Source organism: Myotis yumanensis, unplaced genomic scaffold (genome assembly GCF_028538775.1).
Source record: "Myotis yumanensis isolate MYYU_CA2020_CCGP unplaced genomic scaffold, mMyoYum1.0.hap1 SCAF_8, whole genome shotgun sequence".
NCBI classification, from domain to species: Eukaryota; Metazoa; Chordata; class Mammalia; order Chiroptera; family Vespertilionidae; genus Myotis; species Myotis yumanensis.
Window position 1 is genome coordinate 31,504,128 of NW_027223759.1, and position 24,637 is coordinate 31,528,764.

The 24,637-nt window shown below is 39.5% G+C and overlaps 1 protein-coding gene across 8 annotated transcripts in view; it reads left to right on the forward strand.

The window, feature by feature from the left end:
• Positions 1–24,637, forward strand: part of GIGYF2 (GRB10 interacting GYF protein 2) — a 127,431-nt gene that overhangs the window by 71,079 nt on the left and 31,715 nt on the right. For 6 of the 8 annotated variants that reach the window (XM_070422411.1, XM_070422409.1, XM_070422415.1 and 3 more), the window contains 8 exons: positions 4,999–5,178; positions 8,799–9,016; positions 9,107–9,269; positions 9,355–9,543; positions 13,171–13,367; positions 14,339–14,498; positions 17,146–17,312; positions 24,288–24,379. In XM_070422411.1, coding sequence (XP_070278512.1) covers positions 4,999–5,178; positions 8,799–9,016; positions 9,107–9,269; positions 9,355–9,543; positions 13,171–13,367; positions 14,339–14,498; positions 17,146–17,312; positions 24,288–24,379 — 1,366 coding nt within the window. Of the gene's footprint in view, positions 1–4,998; positions 5,179–8,773; positions 9,017–9,106; positions 9,270–9,354; positions 9,544–13,170; positions 13,368–14,338; positions 14,499–17,145; positions 17,313–24,287; positions 24,380–24,637 lie in introns of those variants that run through there. The other 2 variants (XM_070422413.1, XM_070422416.1) reach the window with 2 other exon arrangements.

Below are 24,637 nucleotides of genomic sequence, written 5' to 3' on the forward strand. Positions count from 1 at the left end.
TATCCTTAATTTAAAATTATATCAGTAATATGCAGGGTGGGCAAAAGTAGGTTTATCATTGTGAGTACACAAAACAGAGTTAATAAAGCTGTTGTAATAATCATAACCTGCTTGTTTTTTTCCATCCCTACTTTTGCCCACCCCTGTACAAATATTTTTTTAACTCAAATTATACAGATGTTCTCTCAGACACCTCTACTCTCCACCCAGATTTATATAAGTACAAGTCTGTTGTAATCATTTAGGTTATAAAGGATTTATTTTAATGTTTTAGATCAATTTTTGTATACAGTGTAATTTTTAGTTGCATTAGCAATAATTGGAAAGTATATTTTAAGTTCTTAAAATATGTTTTTATTGATTTTTAGAGAGATAGGAAGGTAGAAGGAATCGCTCTTAATGTCCAATGAAAGAAGTTAGAGAGAGATAGAAATATCAATGAGAGGGAAATATCATCGATCAACTGCCTCCTGCATGTCCCCTACTGGGTATCGAGCCCGCAAACCCGGGCATGTGTCCTGATTGGGAATCGAACTGGTGTCCTCTTTGTTCCTGGGTTGACGCTCAACTGCTGAGTCACACCAGCCAGACTGGAAAGTATATTTTATTAGATAGTGCTTGAAATTATTTTTTCCTTTCAAATTAATTTCTAGAGTGAAGTTTTTACATTGAGTAAATTGGTCTTAATATTCTTTTCAGAGGTATATATTATTTCTGATAGAACATTTAATAAGTTTAGTTTCATCTTCCCCCTTTTAGAGATGTTGTCTGTCCCTATGTAACCTATAGGCTAGATGCTATGTCTGAGTCTCTTTATTTTCAGCCCTATGTCTTCAGTTGTGTTTGTCCACAGAGAAGGTACTCATATTAATGTTTATGGAGGTTTAAGTAAAACAAAAAAATGGTAAAGTATACTATTTCTCTGGGAAAATATTTGGTACTACTTACTAAAGTTGAATATACCTATAACACGGCAATTTCACTACTAGGTAAATACCAACAGAATGCAAACATATGCTCATCAAATTTCATATCCACGAATGTTCATAACAGCACAATTCATAATAGCAAAAAACTAGAAACAACCTAAATCAGCAGTACAGAAGAATAATATATTGTGGTCTGTTTATATAGTGAGATCCTATACAGCAGCACAAAAGAACAAGGTTCTGTTGTCTGTAACAATGTGGATGAATCTCTCTTAATGTCCAATGAAAGAAGCTAGACATTAACGAATATTCTGTTTTTATAAAAATGTTTAAAAACAGGCAAAATTAATCTTTGGGTATAGAAATCAAGCTAGTACTTAATTTGGGAAGAGCTGACTGGGATGATTGGGAGGACATGAAGACTTTTGAGAGACCCTGATATTCTTTTGCTTTTTTAAATCTTAGGTGGCAGTTATGTGGATATATTTGCTTTATTAAAACTCTTTCAGTTGTACATTTATGATGTGTGCACTTTTTGATAAGAATGTTATAATTCAATAAGTTGGTTTTTTTGTTTTTGTTTTTTAAAAAAAGGTAGGGGGAGGAGATAAGTGGAGTCCATTTAAAAATTCTTGAATCTTTTTCACCCTTCTCTTTTGAAAATGACAGTGATCCCTGAAGGTGGAAATGCACCTACCTTGCACTTACATATGGGGTTGGTTTGGCATGTCAGAATTATATTATTCTGGTTTTCCTTTGTTTACCAGAAAAGTTGTCACGTAGATCTTTCTATTGCTTTTAGTCCTTATGTAATATTTGATATACCAAAAAGTATAATACAGTTTTTAGGAATTATTTTGTGGAAACAGGCACTCTAACAAAATCTGAATTCCTTTGTTATAGAATTTTTCTAACTAGATTGGGCTAGTGTTTATATAAAATCAGGTGGTTTCACTGAGACACTTGAGCATACACATCCTCTTTCAAATTAGGAGTTGGATCTTCTTTACTCAAGGTGTAGAGATCAGAATTAGAGTCAGAATTTAAAATCAGGTCTAGCCTAGCCGGTTTGGCTCAGTGGGTAGAGCATCGGCCTGCAGACTGAAAGGTCCCGGGTTCGATTCCAGTCAAGGGCACATGCCCAGGTTGCAGGCTCGATCCCCAGTGGGGGGGTGGGGGGGGCATGCAGGAGGCAGCCGATCAATGATTCTTTCATCATTGATGTTTCTATCTTTCTCTCCCTCTCCCTTCCTCTCTGATTAAAAAAATAAAATAAAATCAGGTCTAGTGACTCCAAGATCTCCTTTTTTTTTCTTTCTTCAAAATTTCCCTCTTAATCCATTTGGTACAAGAAATGGCATAAGTAATCATTAAACTTTATGTGATACAGGTTTCCCTACAGGTTGAGAACTACAAGATAGTTTACAGTAAGTAGAAAAGCTAGAATTTTTTTCTTCCTGTTGTTTCCTTACTTTTTTTTTTTAACCTATTCTGTCTTTATATTTTTCTGATTCCTAGATACTAATATGAAAAGTGTATGTAGGACTTGACAGTTACAAAGGTAAAGAAGCTGTTAGTTTAGAAAAAAGTGCAAGCAATTCACATAAAAGGAAATAAAGTCAGTAAATAATATGAAAAATTCATATTTGAGCCAAATTAGCATACAATTTTATAGCTATTTTGGAGAAGAAATAGTTTTAAAAAAGTAAAACACATATATACACAAGCCCTGGCTATGTGGCTCAGTTGGTAAGGTTTTGCTCAGCAAATAATTGTACCCCCATTCCAAGTTATTTTATCCTTTAAAATAATCTTAAGTCTTTAAGAATAATATCTGATAAAAACCTAACAACCATTTGGGCAAATAGGATGTTGAATCTTAATGTGAATGAACTATAAGAGGATGACCAAAAAATGAAATTTCTTCATTTTCAGAGGCCACTGTACAGTCCCGCCCCCCGCCGCCCACTTTTAGTATGGTTCGGTGAAAAGATTTGAGGTTGTCACTGAGAGAATATGTAATTCTTACTGTTGTAAACTGAGGACATCTGTGTACGTTCTGGATTTTCAACTAAATTTCAGATTTTATGTTATCTGTTGTGAATTATATATGTTAGCGCACGTGGGATGGTGCTAAAGAATTTGTTTGCACAATTTAGAATTGTCTTGTCCTTTGAAAGTACCAATTCAGTTTACTTAGTATTTTTTTTATTGATTAAGTTATTACATATGTGTCCTTATCCCCACATTACCCCCCATCCCTTCTCATTCATGCCCTCACCCTCCTGTTGTCTGTGTCCATTGGTTAGGCCTATATGCTTGCATATAAGTCCTTTGGTTGATCTCTCTTCCTTACCCCACCCTCCCCTACCTTCCCTCTGAGGTTTGACAGTCTGAGCAATGCTTCTCTGTCTCTGGATCTGTTTTTGTTCATCAGTTTATGTTGTTCATTATATTCCATAAATGAGTGAGATCATGAGGAAGACATAAACAGATGGAAGAACATACCGTGTTCATGGATTGGTAGAATCAACATCATCAAGATGTCCATACTAACCAAAGCAATCTATAGGTTCAATGCACTCCCCATTAAAATACCAATGGCATATTTCACAGACCTAGAACAAACTTTCCAAAAATTCATCTGGAATAAAAAAAGACCCTGAGTAGCTGCAGCAATCCTGAGAAAGAACAAAGTAGGTGGGATCTCAATACCAGATATCAAACGATATGACAAAGCCGCTGTTCTCAAAACAGCCTGGCACTGGCACAAGAACAGATACAGATCATTGGAATAGAATAGAGAACCCAGAAATAGACCCAAACCACTGTACTCAATATTCGACAAAGCAGTCATAAACATACAATGGAGTCAAGACAGCCTCTTCAATAAATGGTGTTGGGAAAATTGGACAGACACATGCAAAAAAATGAAACTAGACCACCAACTTAACACCATACACAAAAATAAACTCAAAATGGATAAAGGACTTCAAATATAAGACGGGAAACCATAAAAATACTAGAGGAATCCACAGGCAGCAATATCTCAGACATATGCCGAAGCAATTTCTTCACTGATACTGTTCCTAGAGCAATGGAAACTAAAGAGAAAATAAACAAATAGTTTACTTAGTATTGTCTTTTATCCTTAATGTAGCTCTTGAGTTGCATCAGGTTAGACATAACTTAGCTTTGAATTCTGTTCAAAAGCAATTTGTTGTATGTCTGTAATGTACTAGGTGCTAGAATAAATGAAATATTATATATAGCTCATAGTCTCTACTTTTTTGAGTTTACAATCTGTTTTGGACATTTACAGTTATCTTGTTTGGGCAGAATCACCAGTAGAAGTTGATTAAATTAAGTTATAGCATATAATTTAAAATATTATATGACTTAAAAAAGAGCACCTATGTGCTGGTTAAGGAAGGATTGCCCAGATACATGATTAAGTGCAAACAGCAAGGGTATGAGACAACATGCATAACATTCTGAGGGTGGTGGTATGAAGTGTGAATGAGGGATCTGGATATATGTGCATAAGTATAGCTGTGGACAGTTTGGGGAACACTTGAGGGGGGGGTCTCATGTAGAGGAAGGTTGATTTACTTTTCATGGCATACCCTTCTTTTTAATGCATCTATTTTTGTTTAAAAAATGCCCTAGCCAGTTTGGCTCAGTGGCTAGAGCGTCGGCCTGCGAACTGAAAGGCCCCAGGTTCGATTCCAGTCAAGAGCACGTGCCTGGGTTGTGGGCTCGATCCCCAGTGGGGGACTTGCAAGAGGCATCCAGTCCATGATTCTCTCTTATCATGGATGTTTCTCTCTCTCTCCCTCTTTCTTCCTCTCTCAAACCAATAAAAATATATTTTAAAAAAATACTTGCACTGTCTATGAACATTCAGCTTTAAGAAATGTGTCTAATAATCTATGCATATATCAGTTATTTTATTTACACTGCCTAAACATTGAAATGGACACATTTGCAGAAAAGCTTTATTTGAGCAGTCAAGTCTGTTTTCAAAATTCTCACTGGTTAAGGCTCATGTTTCTTATTTTCTTTTCAGGGAGACCAAACTTTGAGGAAGGTGGACCAACATCAGTGGGGAGGAAGCATGAATTTATAAGATCAGAAAGTGACAATTGGCGTATTTTTAGAGAAGAACAAAACGGAGAAGATGAAGATGGAGGTTGGAGATTAGCTGGATCAAGAAGGGATGGAGAGAGGTGGCGGCCTCATAGTCCTGGTAAGAATTCTGTTGAGTATTTGGTGGAAATTGTTAGGTAGTAAGTGGAAAAGATAAACTGGTTAAAAAAAAAAATGAAGTCATTATTTATGTCATCACACTCAGTCTTAGTATTACAAAAAATTTCAACATAAAAATACTCCAGATCTATTTATTTGATTAAAATCACTCTTATTTTTCTGGGGCAAATAATGTGGTTTCACAGGAAGCACTTGCCCTTAACTGCACAACTAAGAGAGGGTTTCATTTCGTTCTGTCTAACTCTAAATCTCTGAGACCTATTTCATCACGCTTTAAAACTTAATAAATGTATAATTAGGGACATTTAGGGACATGTGGTCCCCCTAAAATTTTTTTTTTCTCCTTGTGCAAGAAAGGATTTATTCTTTCAAATTTTTTGTCCTGAAAATGTGTTTATGCTTATTTGAAGAATAAACTTTAAACCCAGGTCAAAAACATAAAAGTTCATTCTTTTGTCCCTCTAATTTTAAAAAAAGGAGAGAGAATAGTAGTGATTAGTGATTTTATAAGTTCTTCTGTTTGACTCCTAAGAATGCTTCCAACTGTTCTTCCCTGACATTAGATATGCTGGTAACTGAAGACACTGGTGCTTTGTGTCAGAGTTCATCCCCTGCCAAAGTGCTGATTCCACACCTCATGATAATCAGATGCCACTGTAGTTTGAATCGTGGGGTCATGCAGAACTGAAGCATACAAAGACCGTGTACTTGTCTTTTGAATTTCACGTGCATAACATAATATTTTTATCTATCAACCATATGCCAAGAGAGCTTACCTGTAATAGAGGACATTATAATAATGTAAACTGTTTCCATTTACTTTTTAAAATCAAGTAGCAAAATCACTAATCTTGGTCTAAATAAATATTCTAACAGGCATTTAGAATGGTTTATGGACTTGTGTGGGTAGGTAGAAACTTGATGAAGTCAATCTTTGGATAAAGTTGGGATGCTGTACCCCAGCTCTTCATGACTGCCTCTTGGGTGCGTTTTCTGTCATCAGTTGGCATTGTTTACATCATAGTTTTCTAGGCACTTCTCACCAGTCTGTGTCCTGGGCAACCAAATGTTACTGTTCTCTTCAGGGCATATCTGCATTTTGTGCTGAGCTTGCCTGTTAGCAGAGGGTTTGTAGACTATGTTCCCAACAAGCATTCAGTGAGAATGAACAGGATCTGGGCTGAGCGAGAAGAAAAATTCCAGCTGATCAAAAACAAACAAGGTGAATGTTTTGGAAGATGAACAGTGTTTCTGAGCTCAAAAGAATGATGTTGATTCTATTAAAGGGAGTTGAACAAAGTAAAATTTTAGTGTTATATTCCACCATCAAACCTCCTCAACCAGTAACTTAGATTTTGAATATATATTGTCTTTTTCTAAGTCTTTCTCCTAATATTTGACTTTCACGTTAGTTTTATTTGTAATTAACTTGACAGTTTCCCAAGATTTTTTATTTATATATTTTTATTTTTTTAATTTTTATTATTTTTTTATATTTTTAAAATATAGTTTGGGGGAGATAAAGATTTGGGGCAAACAAACAAAACAACCACTCTAAATATGCATTTTAAAAAATGAATAGTATCACTTTTTCAAACCAGCATATTAAATCTGATTATATCAATTGTAAGTTGCTCTTAACATTTCTTGGATTTTAGTCAATCTTTTACTAAGATTTGATTAAAATTTTAAATATAATGATTTTGATTTATTTTATCTTGTGAAAATACTATAAACTAGTTCTAATGTAAGGTCTTTAAAGCAGTGGTTAGTCTTAAGCTATAGCTGCACCTTATCTGCTATATTAACTTTCATGAATAAAATGGTTTTTTTTACTGTTGATAAGACAACAACGTTATGGAATCTAGTTTTATTAACGTAGGGTGCACAACTGAATACATGTGGAGATGGTGCATTAGACCAGCTAAGCATTCACTCTGAGAACTGAACTTAGGAAACACAGTAAGAGGAAAATGTGAACCAGAGGCCTAGAAGGATTTATTCCTATCATAGTGCATATTTACAGACAGTTTAGAAATGACAGCAGTAGACAGAGCACTCAGAAAATCAGCATTTGATCATGAACACATCTTCTGAGCAATGACTCTAGGTTTACATTTAAGTGATCTGGGTATAAAATTCCTTCATTTTCATAGAAGGTCGGAAATAGTGTTTTGTTGTAAGTAAAGGGTGGGGAATGTGGAATAATGTTGTCTTACCATTTTGTGAGTGGCTTACAGAATACTACCCGTATTTGGCATGTTAACATTTTGCCCTTTGGTTTTCAGTTTGAGTTTTAGATCGCTAGGTTTAGCAATTGAGCCTCAGTGGTAAGAACATTTTGCTTTGGCCTCATTTTTTTGTGTATTTCCCACAGAGAAAGCAGTCAAGGATAGAAAATTCTAATATGTTAAAAACTGCCCCCCGCCCCTTTTTTTTTCTTTAACTCTCTTAGACTCAGGTTTGTCAGACTTTACCAAGGTTTCCCATTCTTTTTTAGAAAAATATTTTTCAATTAGGATCTTTTATTTTTAGGCATTCTTTTTCTGCCGGACAGTGGATGTAATAAACAGTATGCTAGGGTGGATTTAGGAATGTCCCTGGGGATATTATACAGAAATAACTCCCTAGGGAGAGTGAAGAAATGAGAGAAGGGAAAGGAAAGTAAGCATGTTATTGTGGAAAAGCAATAGAGGATGCAGAATTGGATTCTAGTTCTGCTTTACCATTTGCAAGTTACTTCTGTCAGAAGTTTTGTTTTTTAAATTATAAAATTATGATAGTGGGCTATATCAAATCTCTATGAAAGCTGCCAGTGCTGTAATTCCATGACTTTTTGTTGGGAATCAGAATTACAAATGGGAGGTTGGCACTAGTAGGTAGGCATGATGATTTTGATGTGAATTGTCATAGGGAGCTGGTCTTATTCATAGAGAATGATACTTTCAGGAAAATAAAGAAAATGCTTCACAGACTTGCCAGAAGGAAGGCATGGACTTCAGTATGGAAAAATATGCAGTGCTAAGTCTGACCAAGGAGTAGGTTAATCAACATTTCAGTCAGATACCTAAAGCTCATTAAAAGTTTATACTTTGAATAAAGCGTCCTTTAAAAGTTATTTGTTTTATTTATTTATTTTTAAAATATATTTTATTGATTTTTTTACAGAGAGGAAGGGAGAGGGATATAGAGTTAGAAACATCGATGAGAGAGAAACATCGATCAGCTGCCTCCTGCACAGCCCCTACTGGGGATGTGCCAGTAACCGAGGTACATGCCCTTGGCCGGAATCGAACCTGGGACCCTTCAATCCGCAGGCTGACGCTCTATCCACTGAGCCAAACCGGTCAGGGCAAAGTTATTTGTTTTAAATGTATCTTTAAAAGCTTTAGAGTCTGTTGTGGCTTGGTACTTAATGAAGATAACTACATGTGCTGAGATCTGAACTTCATGTAATTTGCCTAGTTTTCTGTTTAGTAGGTTGATGTATTTGAATTTGCTTTTAGTTGTAGTTTTCTCCTTTATTTCCTATCTATTATTTTCTTTTTCCAATACTGTCACAAAACTTTTCTAAGGTTTGTGTCCTCCTCCTGATCCCAGATGGCCCTCGTTCTGCAGGCTGGCGGGAACACATGGAACGACGGCGAAGGTTTGAGTTTGATTTTCGAGATCGGGATGAAGAACGGGGTTACCGAAGGGTGCGCACTGGCAGTGGCAGCATTGACGATGACAGGGACAGCTTGCCTGAATGGTGTTTAGAGGACGCCGAGGAAGAAATGGGCACATTTGACTCCTCTGGAGCATTCCTCTCTCTAAAGGTAAGAAGTTGGTTTAAATGTCATGACAGGCACTGACCTTCTACCAAATCCAAATATGCTGTTAACCTTTGGCTTTATTTTTTGCTACAGAAAGTACAGAAAGAGCCTATTCCAGAAGAGCAGGAGATGGACTTCCGGCCTGTAGAGGAAGGGGAGGAGTGCTCTGACTCTGAGGGTAGCCATAATGAAGAAGCCAAAGAACCTGATAAGGCAAATAAGAAAGAGGGAGAGAAGACAGAGAGAATAGGAGTTGGTAAGGTGCAGTTTTGTCTTTACCTTTTTATCTGTCAAACCAGAAGTTTCCTAAATTGTTAATTTAAGATTACTTCATGTTACAGAAGCTAGTGAGGAAACACCTCAAATCTTAACATCATCTGCTAGACCAGGTACTCCTTCAGATCATCCACCTCAGGAAGCACCACAGTTTGAGAGAAAAGAGGAACCCAAAACTGAGCAGACAGAAAAAACTGAAGAAGAGAGTCGGACGGAAAATAGTCTCCCAACCAAAATGCCCAGCAGAGGGGATGGTATGTATTTGTGAGAGTCATTAAGCTAAAGTAGGATTTTGCTTTAAAGTAGGGACTTTATCACTGACTGGTAAGATAGGTTACTGCTTATGCCTCCTAGAACTGCTTCCAATGGTAGATAATTAGAACATATTATTTTACTGGTAAACCTAGTTGAACTCCGCTTCCCACGTGTCCATCCCAGAATTTATCAAAACATAGTTAGAGGAAGCAAGGGTGGAGCTCCAGAGTCTCACTTCCTAGGATGTTATGACATAGCCACCCTGGTATCAGTTGAGCAAACTGGGTTTGTGGTCTCTGCAGTAGTTTGATTCTGATATCAGACAGGTACCTTCCTTTCATGTAAAGGCTATGTGTGTTTCTAGTTGACATAACAAATTGCCATTGTTCCAAAAGAGGCCAGAAAGAACATTCATGAATCTGTGGGATTCCTATCAATTTTGCTATAGAATAAGCTTAAAGTATATCTCCTCCAGTGTTATTATATTGATTTTAAGTTGCTCATATACCTTAGTAAGCAATATTAATATTTCCATGTTTCTTGTACATATTAAAAAATGACAGTGTAAGGCCTGGTGTTGAAGGGTTGATTGATTCATTCACCATAAAGATGCACACCCTTTTTTTAATTTTAAATATGTTTTTATTGATTTTTTAGGGAGAGAGGATGGGGGAGGGATAGAAACATTGGTGAGAGAAACATCATTTATTGGCTGTCTTCTGCTTGCCCCCTGCTGGGGATTGAGCCTGAAACCCGGGCATGTGCCCTGTCTGGGAATCAGACTGGAGAACTCTTGGTTCATGGGTCAACGCTTAACCACTGGGCAACACCAGCTGGGCACAAAATTCACACCTTTCAATATGGCCTATGATATCTTGCACGATTGGGCTTCTGCTTCCCTGCATGCAGTTTTAGCACCAGTCTGTGTCTCCTTTGTACTCTATTCACCAGCCTCACAGCCTGTTAGGTTCTGAAATGTGCTGTGTTCTCTTGCCTTGTGCCTTAGCACATGCTGTTCTGTGAACCTGACACTCTCTCCCACCTCATCTTCCCAAGCTAGGTTAGGTGCCTTGTTTCTTAAACAACATTTCCAAAATAGCAATACAGTATTATAAAGATCTGTTTGTCCTTTCTTTGCTCAATAAACTAATATTTTGAGGGCTTGAACCAAGGATTTCCTTTTAGTGTCTAGAATAGCCGTGGGCAAACTACGGCCCGCGGGCCGGATCCGGCCCGTTTGAAATGAATAAAACTAAAAAAAAAAAAAAGACCGAACCCTTTTATGTAATGATGTTTACTTTGAATTTATATTAGTTCACACAAACACTCCATCCATGCTTTTGTTCCGGCCCTCCGGTCCAGTTTAAGAACCCATCGTGGCCCTCGAGTCAAAAAGTGTGCCCACCCCTGGTCTAGAACAAAGCTGAATGAATGAATTCAGCACATATTTGAATTTCTGCTATATGTATCAGGCACTGTGGGACTTGTACATTTTGGAATTTTAGGATGGGGTCAAAATGTGTATTTTGAGAAAGCTTCATAGATAATCATTAAAGATTGAAATTCTGGATTTAGGGGAGGTAAACTATGTGTACTAGTAATAATCTAGGGCAAAAAGAATTGTATGAGTTCATGACTGGTAAACTCCTGCAGTGCTTCAGGAAGCAAGTGTCTTGGAATAATAAGTAGAATTTGGAGGTAGATGTAGCTAGATGAATTGGGAAAGGGCATTCTGGTACAGTGAAAGCTGTACCTAATTTCCCATTAACACCTCAGAATTGGTGAAAGCTAAAACGAGGAAGCAGGGCTAGTCCAGGCATGGGCAGGAACCAGCTCCTGTTTTTATTTAGGTGAAGCATGATGTGTGAAAGGAGAATGGTGGGAAACATGGATTTGACAGATGTACGTAGGGTAGATTGTTTTGATGACAGGTGGGTTCAGTGTGACCTGTTGGGCTCCCAAGTAGTCATTATGACAGAGGCAGTGCACCTGTAAAGGGAGGTAGTGGCAGATAAGATTTCAAAGTAGAATTTGGCAGGACATAGTCATTGCTTGTATATCAGGGCAAGGGAAAGGGAAGAGTCAGAGAGAGGTGTCTGAGAGAATTATGCTACCATTAGTAGAAAAAGAGTAGAAGTTGAGGAGCACATTTGGAAGGGGAGAGGATAAATTAATTTTGAATACTGATTCTGAGGTGTTAATGAGAAAAAGGTAGAGATGGCCAGAGAGCAGTTGAGTAAGGGACTGCAAAGATAGGAAGAGTTTAGGGCTAGAGAATTAAAATATAAACATTACATATACTTGTTAGGGGTGAAAAGAAAAGTAGACAGAGAACAGAACTTTGGGTAATTTCAGTTTTTTTTTTTTTTCCCAGCTGTAATTCCAATTTTTAGAGGATAAAGAGGAGCCAGAGAAAAGTCTTCAGAGGCAAGTGTAGAGTGCAGGAAAATGAAGGAAGGAGAACGTTTTCAGCTTGGAATAGGGTAGATAATGTCAGACACTACTAAGAGATTGGGTGATGAGGATGAGGAAAATACTGGATTTGGGGACTTTATGTCACTGTCTATCTTTGGAAGAGAAGCTTTACTGGAGGGGTGGGAGTGCAAGTCACAGTGTAGCAGGTGTAGGTGGTGGTGAAGTGGATACAACTTGTATGGATTGTCCTTTGGAAATAAAATTGGCAAAGGAAGGAGTGAGAGGAACAGGAATTTAGAGAAGCTATCTGTAATTGAACAAACAAGCTTTCAAAGGGGAAACTGAAATTGTTTCTAATTAGTTCCATCCCCCTTTTCCTTCTTAAGAGCCTGCATACTAATAGGTTAGAAACAGGACCCAACATAGAACCTCTTTTGCAGTCTTTATACTTACTGAGAAGAACTTCCTGCATTGTACAGGTAGACTCCAAGTGTTTTTCAGTATCCTACAAAATGCAGTGTATTGAGTTACATTAATTATGACTTGAAAGGTACTTATTCAAGATAATTGCAGAGATTTTTAATAAAGGTTTTAGTGATGAGATAAGCCATCTTTGAGAAGATTTGCAGTGCTTTGTTAACTGTCTCTACCATTCTGAGACATGATATTAAGAAGGGATTAGACTGACTCCGTTTGTTTTCAAGAGGTAAACTCATAACCAACCATTGGGTGGGTAGATGTTCTAGTGCAGTGATGGCAAACCTATGACACGCATGTCAGAGGTGACACGCGAACTCATTTTTTTGGTTGATTTTTCTTTGTTAAATGGCATTTAAATATATAAAATAAATATCAAAAATATAAATCTTTGTTTTACTATGGTTGCAAATATCAAAAAATTTCTGTATGTGACACGACACCAGAGTTAAGTTAGGGTTTTTCAAAATGCTGACACGCCGAGCTCAAAAGTTTCGCCATCACTGCGTCTAGTGACACAGGTAGGCACTGTAGAAGGCCCTTCTGGATACCTTTTAATCCTTATATTTTGTCATTCTGGGGAGGTACTTCTGTCTTTCTGGGGAGAAATGCTGTACTTCTTCAGAAGTAGCTGAGCCCATTTAGCAAGCTGCTCAACTTGATATAGACTTATTCTTCATAAGATTCTCTATATTTTAAAGGGTTTTCATCAGTCTACATCTTTTTCCCTCTAGAAATGATTCCTGACGTCCAGCAGCCCCTCCCTCAGATTCCTTCAGACACAGCCTCTCCTCTCCTCATACTTCCACCACCTCTTCCTAATCCTAGTGCTGCCCTCCGGCCAGGTGAAACGCAGGTCGTAGGTGCTCCTGGTATGGGCAGTATTTCCACAGAGCCAGATGATGAAGAGGGTCTCAAGCATTTGGAGCAGGTAAAAATCATGTAATTCTTTTTTTCTCCAACTGCTATAAATACTAGAAAGCATTAATGAATAATTAAAAATGGGACTTTTGTGCACCAGATTTTATGTACTGGAAAAGTTGTTTGTATTTCTAGTATTTATTTGTATGAAAAATTTCTTTCAAATCATTTCATGCTTATAAGTTTCTGCTATGTAGTAGTCATTATGTCAGGTTATTTTTTGCTCTTCTGAGGTTGCCTTTAGCTGTTTGCTTTTCTTTTTTCTTTAATGGAAATTAATGGAATGCCAAAAATGGTGAATACAAGCAGCTGTGGATGGGTACTGTGTCTTCTGTATATTTTGCCTAAAGTATAACAGGGAAAATAGTAAAACTTGTAGGATATTATCTTAATCATGTTTCTAGATTTTCCTAAGATTGTAAATACCATTGTTTACATGCAGAGTAAATAATAGCCTGCTTTCTGCAGAAGAATTTCTCTTTCCTCCAGGGTGGGGTGACAAGCAATGTTGAAGAAAATAAGAAAGGGGGCAGTGTCTTAGTAAAACCTGCAAAAGATTTTATTGGTAATTGTACTAATGGAGCCTTTTGTTCTGTTAACATGCATGTATTTACAGGTTTAGTTTATACAATATAGGATTGAACACTAGCTTATAAATTTTAAAAAGTATTATTATTAGTGTGTTGATTAGAAGCCTCGGCTTTGATCCCTGTCAGTTTGTGGATGAGAGAGAATCATTGATCAACTGCTCCTAATCTTTGGCTTGCTTAATAATTTTGAGACCCTGAATAAGACTTGCCCTTTGTGAAATGGGGGATAGTACCTGTTTTCATGGCATTGTTGTAAAAATTAAGTCATTGCCTGCTGTGTTCCTTGCATAATGTCTTTCATAGATCAAGTACTCCAAAAAAGGTAGGCATTTTTTATGTGCGCAAGTATTAATTTAGGATCTTTTCTTTCCATTTTTTGTTTTTCTGTTAGCAAGCTGAGAAGATGGTGGCTTATCTCCAAGACAGTGCACTAGATGATGAGAGACTGGCATCAAAACTGCAAGAGCACAGAGCTAAGGGTGTCTCGGGTCCATCAATGCACGAAGCAATGCAGAAGTGGTATTACAAAGATCCTCAGGGAGAAATTCAGGGTAAGTGGTTTTGTTCTACTTTAATTCAGAAGTGCCTGCCATTACCTCCAGATTTTGTAAGATGGTGGTGATTAATGTTAATTTTCATGCTATAGGCTTTCTTTATATATATAGAAGGCATTTTTATAGGCTCCTCCCATAGTACTTTACTATTTCAGTGAGGGGAAGGGAAGTCCAATGAAAATAATTTGAATACAGGGCAGAATGTCATGCTAATTTGATAGGGATGTAAAAAAAAATGCGCAAGACCCCCCTCATTTCTGGCATCCCAGCTGATTTATTAGGCAGGTGAGTTACTTACCTTCTCTATATTCCAGTCTTCTTTCCATAAAAAGGTAATTGGAGCAATTTTGGAAGACTGCTTTAATATTTCACTAAAGTGAAGTTGATATAAATGATAAAAAACTATTAAAAATATCTGAGAAGTAGTGCCATGTTATAAACTAATTCCTTAAAAGATTTGTATGATGCATAAATTAAATTAGAATGGGGAGAGCTTGGCCAGTATGGTTCAGTGTTTGAGTGTCGACCTATGAATCAGGAGATCACTGTTCGAATTGCAGTTAGGACACACACCAGGTTGTGGGCTGGATCCCCAGGAGGGATGATGCAGGAGCAGCCGATCAGTGAACCTCTGTTGTAGGTTTCTGTGTCTCTCTCCCTCTCCCTTCCTCTCTGAAATTAATGAAAATATATTTAAAAAAATAAAAATTAGAATGCAGAGAGAATGCTGTAAAGGACATTTGTTGATTCTTCATTTCTGCTTTTGAAATCTTTGCTAATAACTTGAAATTGGTTATTGACTGTATTAGTGTCAGTTTCATGATAGTGTTTAACCAAGTGACCAATGTAAAAACTCCTTTCCCACTCTCAGGACCCTTAACCTGCTTCATTCTTCTTCATAGCATCTATCACTACCTGGCACTGTATATACTTGTTCATGATCTATAAAATGTAAAGTATGTAAGAGCAGGGTTTTAATTAAAATACATATGGATGTGTGTTTTAATAAAATTTACTTAGAGATAATTGTTGCTTCATATGCACTTGTAAGAAATAAAATGGAGCCCTAACTGGTTTGGCTCAGTGGATAGAGCGTGGACTGAAAGGTCGCAGGTTTGGTTCTGGTCAAGGGCATGTACCTTGTTTGCGGGCACATCCCCAGTAGGAGGTGTGCAAGAGGCAGCTGATCGATGTTTCTAACTCTCCCTCTCCCTTCCTCTCTGTAAAAAATCAATAAAATATATATTTTTTTTAAAAGAAAGAAATAAAATGGAGATTCCACATACCTTTTACTCGGTTTCCCCAGGGTAACCTCTTGCAAAACTAGTACAGTGTCACAACCAAGACAGTGACATAGTCAAGATTCAGTGTTTCTGTCTCAACAATAGGATCCCTTCTTTGCCCTTTTATAGCCATACCCATCCCCCTCCCATCCACACCCCCTTCTCCTCCTCCTTAACCCCTAGCAACCACTGATCAGTTCGCCATTTCTATATTTTGTCATTTCAAGAACGTTATATAAATGAAATCATACAGTATTTAACCTTTTGTCATTGTCATTTCTCAATATAATTTTCTCGAGATTCATTCAGTTTGTTGCATATATCAGTAGTTTGTTTCTTTTAATTTAGTATTCTATGACCTGCATTATCATAGTTTAACATGAATGGCATCTGGGTTGTTCCTGATTTTGGCTATTATAATAAAGCTATTAAAACATTCATGATAGGTTTTTATGTGAATGTAAGTTTTAGTCCTGTGAGATAAAATATGTTCACTAGTGCATTTGCTGGGTTATATGGTGATTATATGTTTAGTTCTTTTTTTTAAAAAAATTGCCAAACTGGTTTCCAGAAGGGCTGTACCATTTTATATTCCCACCAGCAATCTATGAGTGACCCATATTTTCTTTACAGAAAATATTTTCATTTACTTACTTTAAAATATTTTTATTGATTTCTAGGGAGAAAGAGAGAGACATCTATGTGAGAGCGAAACATCGATTGGCTGCCTTCTGCATGCCCCCCCCAGCAGGGATCGAGCCCGAAACCTGGGCATGTGCCCTGACTGGGAATCGAATCAGCAACTTTTTGGTATACAGTATGACGCCCAACCACCTCAGCCATACCAGCCAGCGCATGATGTGGCTATTTTTAACTATAGCCATTCTGACAAGTGTGTCATGATATCTCATAGTTTTTAATTTGCATTTCCCTAATGGCTAAATCTCTGGCAGAAAATGAAAATTTAGAAAAGCGTGTGTTCTGCCCTGCATATCTGTATTCTCTATTACTAAGTGACACAGAGTCTAATAAGTACTCTTTCCAGTTTAATTAAATACTTCTTTGACAAATGAATTATAGAGATTGAGTGAGATGGAGACTATATGCTCTTTAAAATCTCAGCACTTCTGAGAATTTGTGATATGTAGACATAGGCTTATTTTGAAATCTTTTTTGTTGTATTTTATTAAAAGCCTCTCACCACCTTTGGAGAGGAATTAAATTTATCTTAAAAATTATTTGATAGGTACCACCTGAAACAAGTTGTTACCTCTGGATGAGGATCAAACACAGAAAATATTTTTTTCCTCTTTAGCCTGAAAGGATTCTTATTGTCCTTCTGTTTTAAATTGGTGTTGTAGGTCCCTTCAATAATCAGGAGATGGCAGAATGGTTTCAGGCGGGCTATTTTACTATGTCTTTATTGGTGAAGAGAGCATGTGATGAAAGCTTCCAACCTCTTGGTGATATCATGAAAATGTGGGGAAGGGTTCCCTTCTCTTCCGGTCCTGCACCCCCTTCTCATATGGTAAGTACCTTACAGCTCACACAGAACATGTATTAGATACAGATGCACTTGCTTCTCTATGGAAAAAATATCTTTGGGTGAGGATTAAAAAAAAAATTAGTTACTGGTATTGTAACTAAAAACTGGATCATAATGTAGCCCTCTTGTATAGTGGTCCTGGAGAACCTTTGAATGGGAAATAATACTCCTTTTCAGCTGCTCCCGACCCTTTCCCCAAAGAGTTCCTCTTGGAGAGCTTTGGATCTGTGCTGTACTTTTCCTTCTCCAAGTATAGGAGTGTCTGGTTCTTGGCCATAGTCAAAAGTAGCTATAGTTAGAAACCTCATTGTGAACACCGGATTTCAACAATAAAAACACTATTGACTTATTCATTAACTCTAGGTTGAGGGCTTGTACCAGGCCTTGTGGTAGGTTCTGAAGAGCTAAGGATGAATAAGATACAACTTATTTTATTTTTTTTATTGCTTAAAGTATTACAAAGGGTATTACATATGTCTCCTCCCCCCCCCCGCCTCCCCCCCCCCCCCCCGCCCTTGACAATCCCCTGGCCTCCCCTACCCCACATTGTCTTATGCTTATATGCATGCATATAAGTCCTTCAGTTGATCCACCCCCCGCCCCCCCCCGCCTTCTGCCCCCCTACCCTCACCGGCCTTCCCACTGCAGTTTGACAGTCTGTTTGAGGCAGCTCTGCCTCTGTATCTATTTTTGTTCATAAGTTTATAATGGTCTTTATTATCCATGAATGAGTGAGATCATGTGGTATTTTTCCTTCATTGACTGGCTTATTTCACTTAGCATAATGCTCTCCAGTTCCATCCATGCCGTTGCAAATGGTAAGAGTTCCTTCTTTTTTACAGCAGCATAGTATTCCATCGTGTAGATGTACCACAGTTTTCTAATCCATTCATCTACTGATGGGCACTTAGGCTGTTTCTAGATCTTAGGTATGGTGAATTGTGCTGCTATGAACATATGGGTGCATATATCCTTTCTGATTGGTGTTTCTGGGTTCTTGGGATATATTCCTAGAAGTGGGATCACAGGGTCAAATGGAAGTTCCATTTTTAATTTTTTGAGGAAACTCCATACTGTCTTCCATAGTGGCTGCACCAGTCTGCATTCCCACCAGCAGTGCACGAGTGTTCCTTTTTCTCCACATCCTCTCCAGGACTTGTCGTTTGTTGATTTGTTGATGATAGCCAGTCAGACAGGTGTGAGATGGCACCTCATTGTTGTTTTGATTTGCATCTCTTGGATGATTATTGACTTTGAGAATGTTTTCATATGTCTCTTGGCTTTCTGAATGTCCTCTTTTGAAAGGTGTCTATTTAGATCCTTTGCCCATTTTTTGATTGGATTGTTTATCTTCCTTTTGTTAAGTTGTATGAGTTCCCTATAAATTTTGGGGATTAGGCCCTTATCAGATATGACATTGGCAAATATGTTTTCCCATGCAGTGGGCTTTCTTGTTGTTTTGTTGATGGTTCCTTTTGCTGTGCAGAAGCTTTTTATTTTGATGTAGTCCCATTTGTTCATTTTCTCTTTAGTTTCAACTGCCCTAGGAGCTGTATCAGAGAAGAAATTGCTTCGGCATATGTCTGAGATTTTGTTGCCTTTGGATTCTTCTAGAATTTTTATGGTTTCTCGTCGTACATTTAAGTCCTTTATCCATTTTGAGTTTATTTTTGCGTATGGTGTAAGTTGGTGGTCAAGTTTCATTTTCTTGCATGTATCTGTCCAATTTTCCCAACACCATTTATTGAAGAGACTATCTTGACTCCATTGTATGTTCTTGCCTCCTTTGTCAAATATTAATTGAGCATATTGGTTCGGGCCGATTTCTGGGCTCTCTATTCTATTCCATTGATCTATATGTCTGTTCTTGTGCCAGTACCAGGCAGTTTTGAGAACAGTGGCTTTGTAATACAGCATGATATCTGGTATTGAGATCCCACCTACTTTGTTCTTTCTCAGGATCGCTGTAGCTATTCGGGGTCTTTTTATATTCCAGATGAATTTTTGGAGAGTTCGTTCTAGATCTGTGAAATATGCCGTTGGTATTTTAATGGGAAGTGCGTTGAATTTATAGATTGCTTTGGGTAGTATGGATATTTTAATGATATTGATTCTACCAATCCATGAACACGGTATTTTCTTCCATCTGTTTATGTCATCCTCTATCTCTTTTTTCAACGTCCTGTAGTTTTCTGAGTAGAGGTCTTTCACCTCTTTAGTTAAGTATATTCCTAGGTAGCTTAATTTTTTTGGTGCGATGGTAAATGGGATTGTTTTTTTAGTCTCTCTTTCTGAAAGTTCACTATTGGTGTATAGAAATGCCTTAGATTTCTTGGGGTAAGATACAACTTCTTATCAAGGGCATTCATAGGTGAGAATAGTGGCTGTCAAACATTTTTTACCATGGCCTGTAGGTAAAAAAAGTTACATCTCTTCTCTGTGCGTTTCACAAAAAATTTCTGTCATGCACATATCTTCTGTTCTATTTCTTTTCTTCTTCTTATACAAATGTTAATCTTGACCCAGTCATTGATTTTACAATCCACTGATGGGTTGAGACCTATAGTTTGAAGAGCAGTAAATATTCCTGGGTGAGGGAAATTATTTCTGTTATAAATTCAAAGAAAAATTATAGTGTATTGTTGTGTATAAATTTAACTTATGTACCAAGTTTGAGCTTTATTTTCCTTCTCTGAATTGGGATGAGTTTTTATCTTGCGTGTTTCAGAGCTGAAAGATCATTACTTGGAGCTTAGCAAACTTTCTGTAGTCCATTTCCTGACTTCCAGTGATAGGGCTGAGCCTCAGTCAGACTCACTTAAAGGGAAAAATCATGGGAATCTCTGCTTCCTGTCAGCTCTTGCTTTTGCACTGATAAGAGAGTTCACTTTTATGATGAATATACCTTGAAACCTATATTTCATATAAAAATTTTAGATGATCTTAGCGTAGTTTTTATCTAGCTTTAATTTTAGATGATCCCTAGCCCAAGAAATTATCAGATGTTTTACTGCAAACTATAAAGATATAAACTATTCACTAATGATTTGCTTAAGTTTAGTCTGTGTCACCCTTATACTTTTATAGTATTCCCCCCCTTATCTGTAGGGGAAACATTCCAAGACCCTCAGTGGATACCTGAAACCACAGAAAATACCAAACCCTATATATACTATGTTTATTTTTCCTATACGTACATACCAATGATAAATCTTAATTTATAAATTGGGCACAGTAAGAGATTAACAACAGTAATCAAACAGATCAGTTATAATAATACTAGGGGCCCAGTGCACGAATTCGTGCATCTTGAAAGGAACTGTGGGTCGTGAGGCTGCAGTAGGCAAGGGGTGGGTTTCCGCCCATCCTCTGTGCCCCTGCTCGGCCCCTCACACCTTGGCCCCCATCCCCTGTCCACCAGCAGCCCCGCTCCCACTGCTCCCATGCACTGATGGTGCAGAGCGATTGGGGCTGGCTCCAGCAGCAGTGCAAGTGAGGCCGGCACCATCAGTGGGTGCTAGCGGCAGCTGCTGCCTGATCACCCCTTAGGAGCAGGGGGAGGTGGAGAAGCCCTCAAGGGCTATCAGGGCTGGCACCTGCTGCTCACATCCACTGATGGAGCCAAGTGATGGGGACTGGCGCCAGGAATGGGCAGCAGGTGCGAGTGGTGGCTCTGGTGCTGGAAGTAGGTGTGAGCACTGGGTGGGACCGTGGTGTGCAGGAGCAAAGAATTTTCAGAGGCTCACCCTGATGATAGTGACTGGCTTCCTGCCTTGGTCTGGCGCCCCCGCTCAACTGCTCCACCATCTGGCCTTGGCCAATACCCGCCATGTTCTGCACATGCCCCCTGGTGGTCAGCGCACGTCATAGCAACTGGTTGTTTGGTTCTGGTTCCACCATTTGGTCTGTTTGCATATTAGCCTTTTTATTATATAGGAATCTACACTAATAAAAGAGAAACATGGTAATTAGCGTATGACCGCTACCCTTCCCATTGGCTAATCAGCATATCCTTATGCAAATTAACTGTCAGCCAAGATGGCGGCCGACAGCCATGCACTGAAACGAACAGGGAGGCTTGCTTGCTCCAGTGACGGCTGACTCTAACGTTCCCTGCCTGAGTTGCCGGCCTCTCAGCTGCAACTCTAAGCAACTATGTACTATGTTGCAAATAAGAAGCTAAACAAAACCCCAGAAACCGGCTGTCAGTCAGCCAGGTTCAGCCAGCTGGACCGCTTCATTGTATCAAATACAGAAGGAAAAACAAAGGCCAGAAACCGGCTTTCAGCAGCCGAGGCCTCAGAGCTAAAGCTGGCCCAGAATAAAAAAAAAAGAAAAAAGAAAAAAAGGAGCAGTTGGGAGCTTTAGTCACCCGCCAGCTGGGAAACGGCCCTCAGCCCCTCACCCAGACTGGCCAGGCACCCCAGTGGGGACCCCCACCCTGATCCAGGACACCCTTCAGGGCAAACCAGCCGGCCCCCACCCGTGCACCAGGCCTCTATCCTATATAGTAAAAGGGTAATATGCCTCCCGGCACCGGGATCAGCGTGACAGGGGGCAGTGTCCAAACCCCCTGATCGCCCTGCAGCTCTGTGAGTGACAGGGGGCGGGGCCACAACCTCCCTATCCGCCCTGCTCTGTTTGTGATAGGGGAAGGTGCCCCAACCCCCTGATCAGCCCTGCTCTGTGCCTGATAGAGGGGAGCTCCCCAATCCCCTGATCGCCCTGCGGCTCTGTGTTTGACAGGGTGCGGTGCACCAACCCCCTGATCGGCCCTGCTCTGTGTGTGACAGGGTAGAGCCATAACCTCTCCATCGGCTCTGCCCTGAGTGTGACAGTGGCGGCGCCCCAACCCCCTGATCGGCCCTGCTCTGTGGGTGATAGAGGGTGGTGCCCCAACCCCCCTCCACGGGCCTTGCTCTGTGTGTGACAGGGTAGAGCCATAACCTCCCCATTGGCCCTGCCCTGAGTGTGACAGGGTGCAGCGCCCCAATCCCCTGATCCGCCCTGCTCTGTGTGTGACAGGGGGGAGCTCCTCAAACCCCCTGATGGGCCCTGCTCTGTGCGTGACAGGAGGGAGCTCCCCAACCCCCTGATCGACCCTGCTCTGTGTGTGACAGGGTACAGAACCCCAACCCCCCTGATGGGCCCTGCTCTGTGCGTGACGGGGTGGCGCCGCAACCTCCCCATCGACCCTGCCTTGAGTGTGACAGGGGGCAGTGCCCCAACCCCCAATCGGCCCTACCCTGAGTGTGACTGAGGGTGGCATTGCAACCTCCCGATCCGCCCTGCATGACAGGGGGCGGCGCCCCAACTCCCCAATCGGCCCTCCTCTGAGCCTGACCAGGGGCTGCACCTAGGGATTGGGCCTGCCCTCTGCCACCCGGGAGCAGGCCTAAGCCAGCAGGTCGTTATCTCCCAAGGGGTCCCAGACTGCGAGAGGGCACAGGCCAGGCTGGGGGACCCCCCCCCCCCGCCCCCCCAGTGCACAAATTTTTGTGCACCGGGCCTCTAGTACTGTAATAAAAGTGATGTGAATGTGGCACCCCTCTCCCCGTACCTCCCAACCGATCTGATAAGCATGACAGCTACTAAGTGACTTAACTTGGAGGGTAGCATCTGCCTTGTGGGCATGCCGGACAGAGGGATGAGTCGTGTCCTGTGGGGGATAGTGGGGAATGGCTCGAGATTTCAGCATACTACTTAAATAGCTACTTTAAGTAGCGCACAGTTTAAAACTTATAAGTTATTTCTGGGATTTTTTATTTACTATTTTTTGGTCCATGGTTGACCACAGGTAACTGAAACTGCAGGAAGTGAAACTATGGATAAGGGGGACTACTGTATTTCTGTTACCTTATATTTTCCTTATTTTTCTCACTTTGAGCTTTTCAAATTTAAATTTCAGACCATGTTATTTGAAATATAAGCTAAAAAAACCAGGGTTTTACTATAGCTTGTTTTTGTAAAACTTAGGATGTATTAATAGCAGTAGAAAAACCTAATTTTGGGGTAAGGAGTTTTACTTTTCAGAGCTCTTTTATACTGTGTTTAACTTAAAATTTCTCATTATCTCCCAGCTGGTGTGGTTCAGATTGTTGAGCATCAACCTATGAACCAGGAGGTCATGGTTCAATTCCCAGTCAGGGCACATGCCCGGGTTGCTGGCTTGATCCCCAGTAGGGGTCATGCAGGTGGCAGCCGATCAGTGATTCTCTCTTAGCATTGATGTTACTATCTCTCTCTCTCCCTCTCCCTTCCTCTCTAAAGTCAATAAAAAATAGTAAAAAAAATTTTTTTATTTTCTTAAGACATACTTACATATTGGCTCCCAGTATTATGTGCCATTTCCTTTATCCTTTAGATAACTTCACTTTTCTGTTTGTCCCATTTCTATAATTCCTGATCTAACAAATTTATAAATCACTTTTAATATTAGGAGAATTATACATTTTTTAGTTATAGTAATAACTGGAGTACAGTACAACATTCAGCTTCAAGGCCAGGAGGGGAGGGCAAACAGCATCTGAAATAAGGACCCTTTCCCACACCTTAGGGAATCCTATCTAATAAAAGTCCAATATGCTAAGTGTCCGATCGTTTGACCAGTCACTCTGACACATACTGACCACCAGGGGCAGACGCTCCCACGGACTGGGCAAGATGGGCTGGACACGCCCCGGAGCCCTCCTCTAAAATATTTCCTTTCAGTGTGCACGAATTTGTGCACCAAGTTTCTAGTCTCTTATAGTGCAGACACCACTTTCTTCCACTAGATGGAACTGTTTAGTTTTTACAAATGCCTGAGGTTTTTATAGTTATGCATTTTGGGTGTAAAGGTGGAGTGGGAAGTGAAGACCTGGGATTCATTTTGCTTTTAGATATATGTGTTAAATGGCTTTTAGGTTCTTTGCAATTTATTCAATGGCATTTCTTCCCCCATTTCTTTACTCTCAGGGAGAGTTGGACCAGGAGCGACTGACCAGGCAGCAGGAACTCACAGCCTTATATCAGATGCATCACCTTCAGTACCAGCAGTTCTTAATACAGTAAGAGCAGTACTGGAGAGGGTGTACTGTAGCACCAAAAAGGCCTTTGATATCATCTGCTCACAAGTCCCACCTTTTACAGCATAAAACTAAAAGTTTTAGGATATTTCAGTCACCCACCTAGTGGCATGTTACCACTAAGTTTTGTCTTCTTAAATACCAGAAGTTTGTAGAAGATAACACAGTATTGTAATTTTGCAAGCTCATTAGCTCCAAAAGCAATAATCAACAAGCATTTAAGAACTAAGTGCCTCTTAA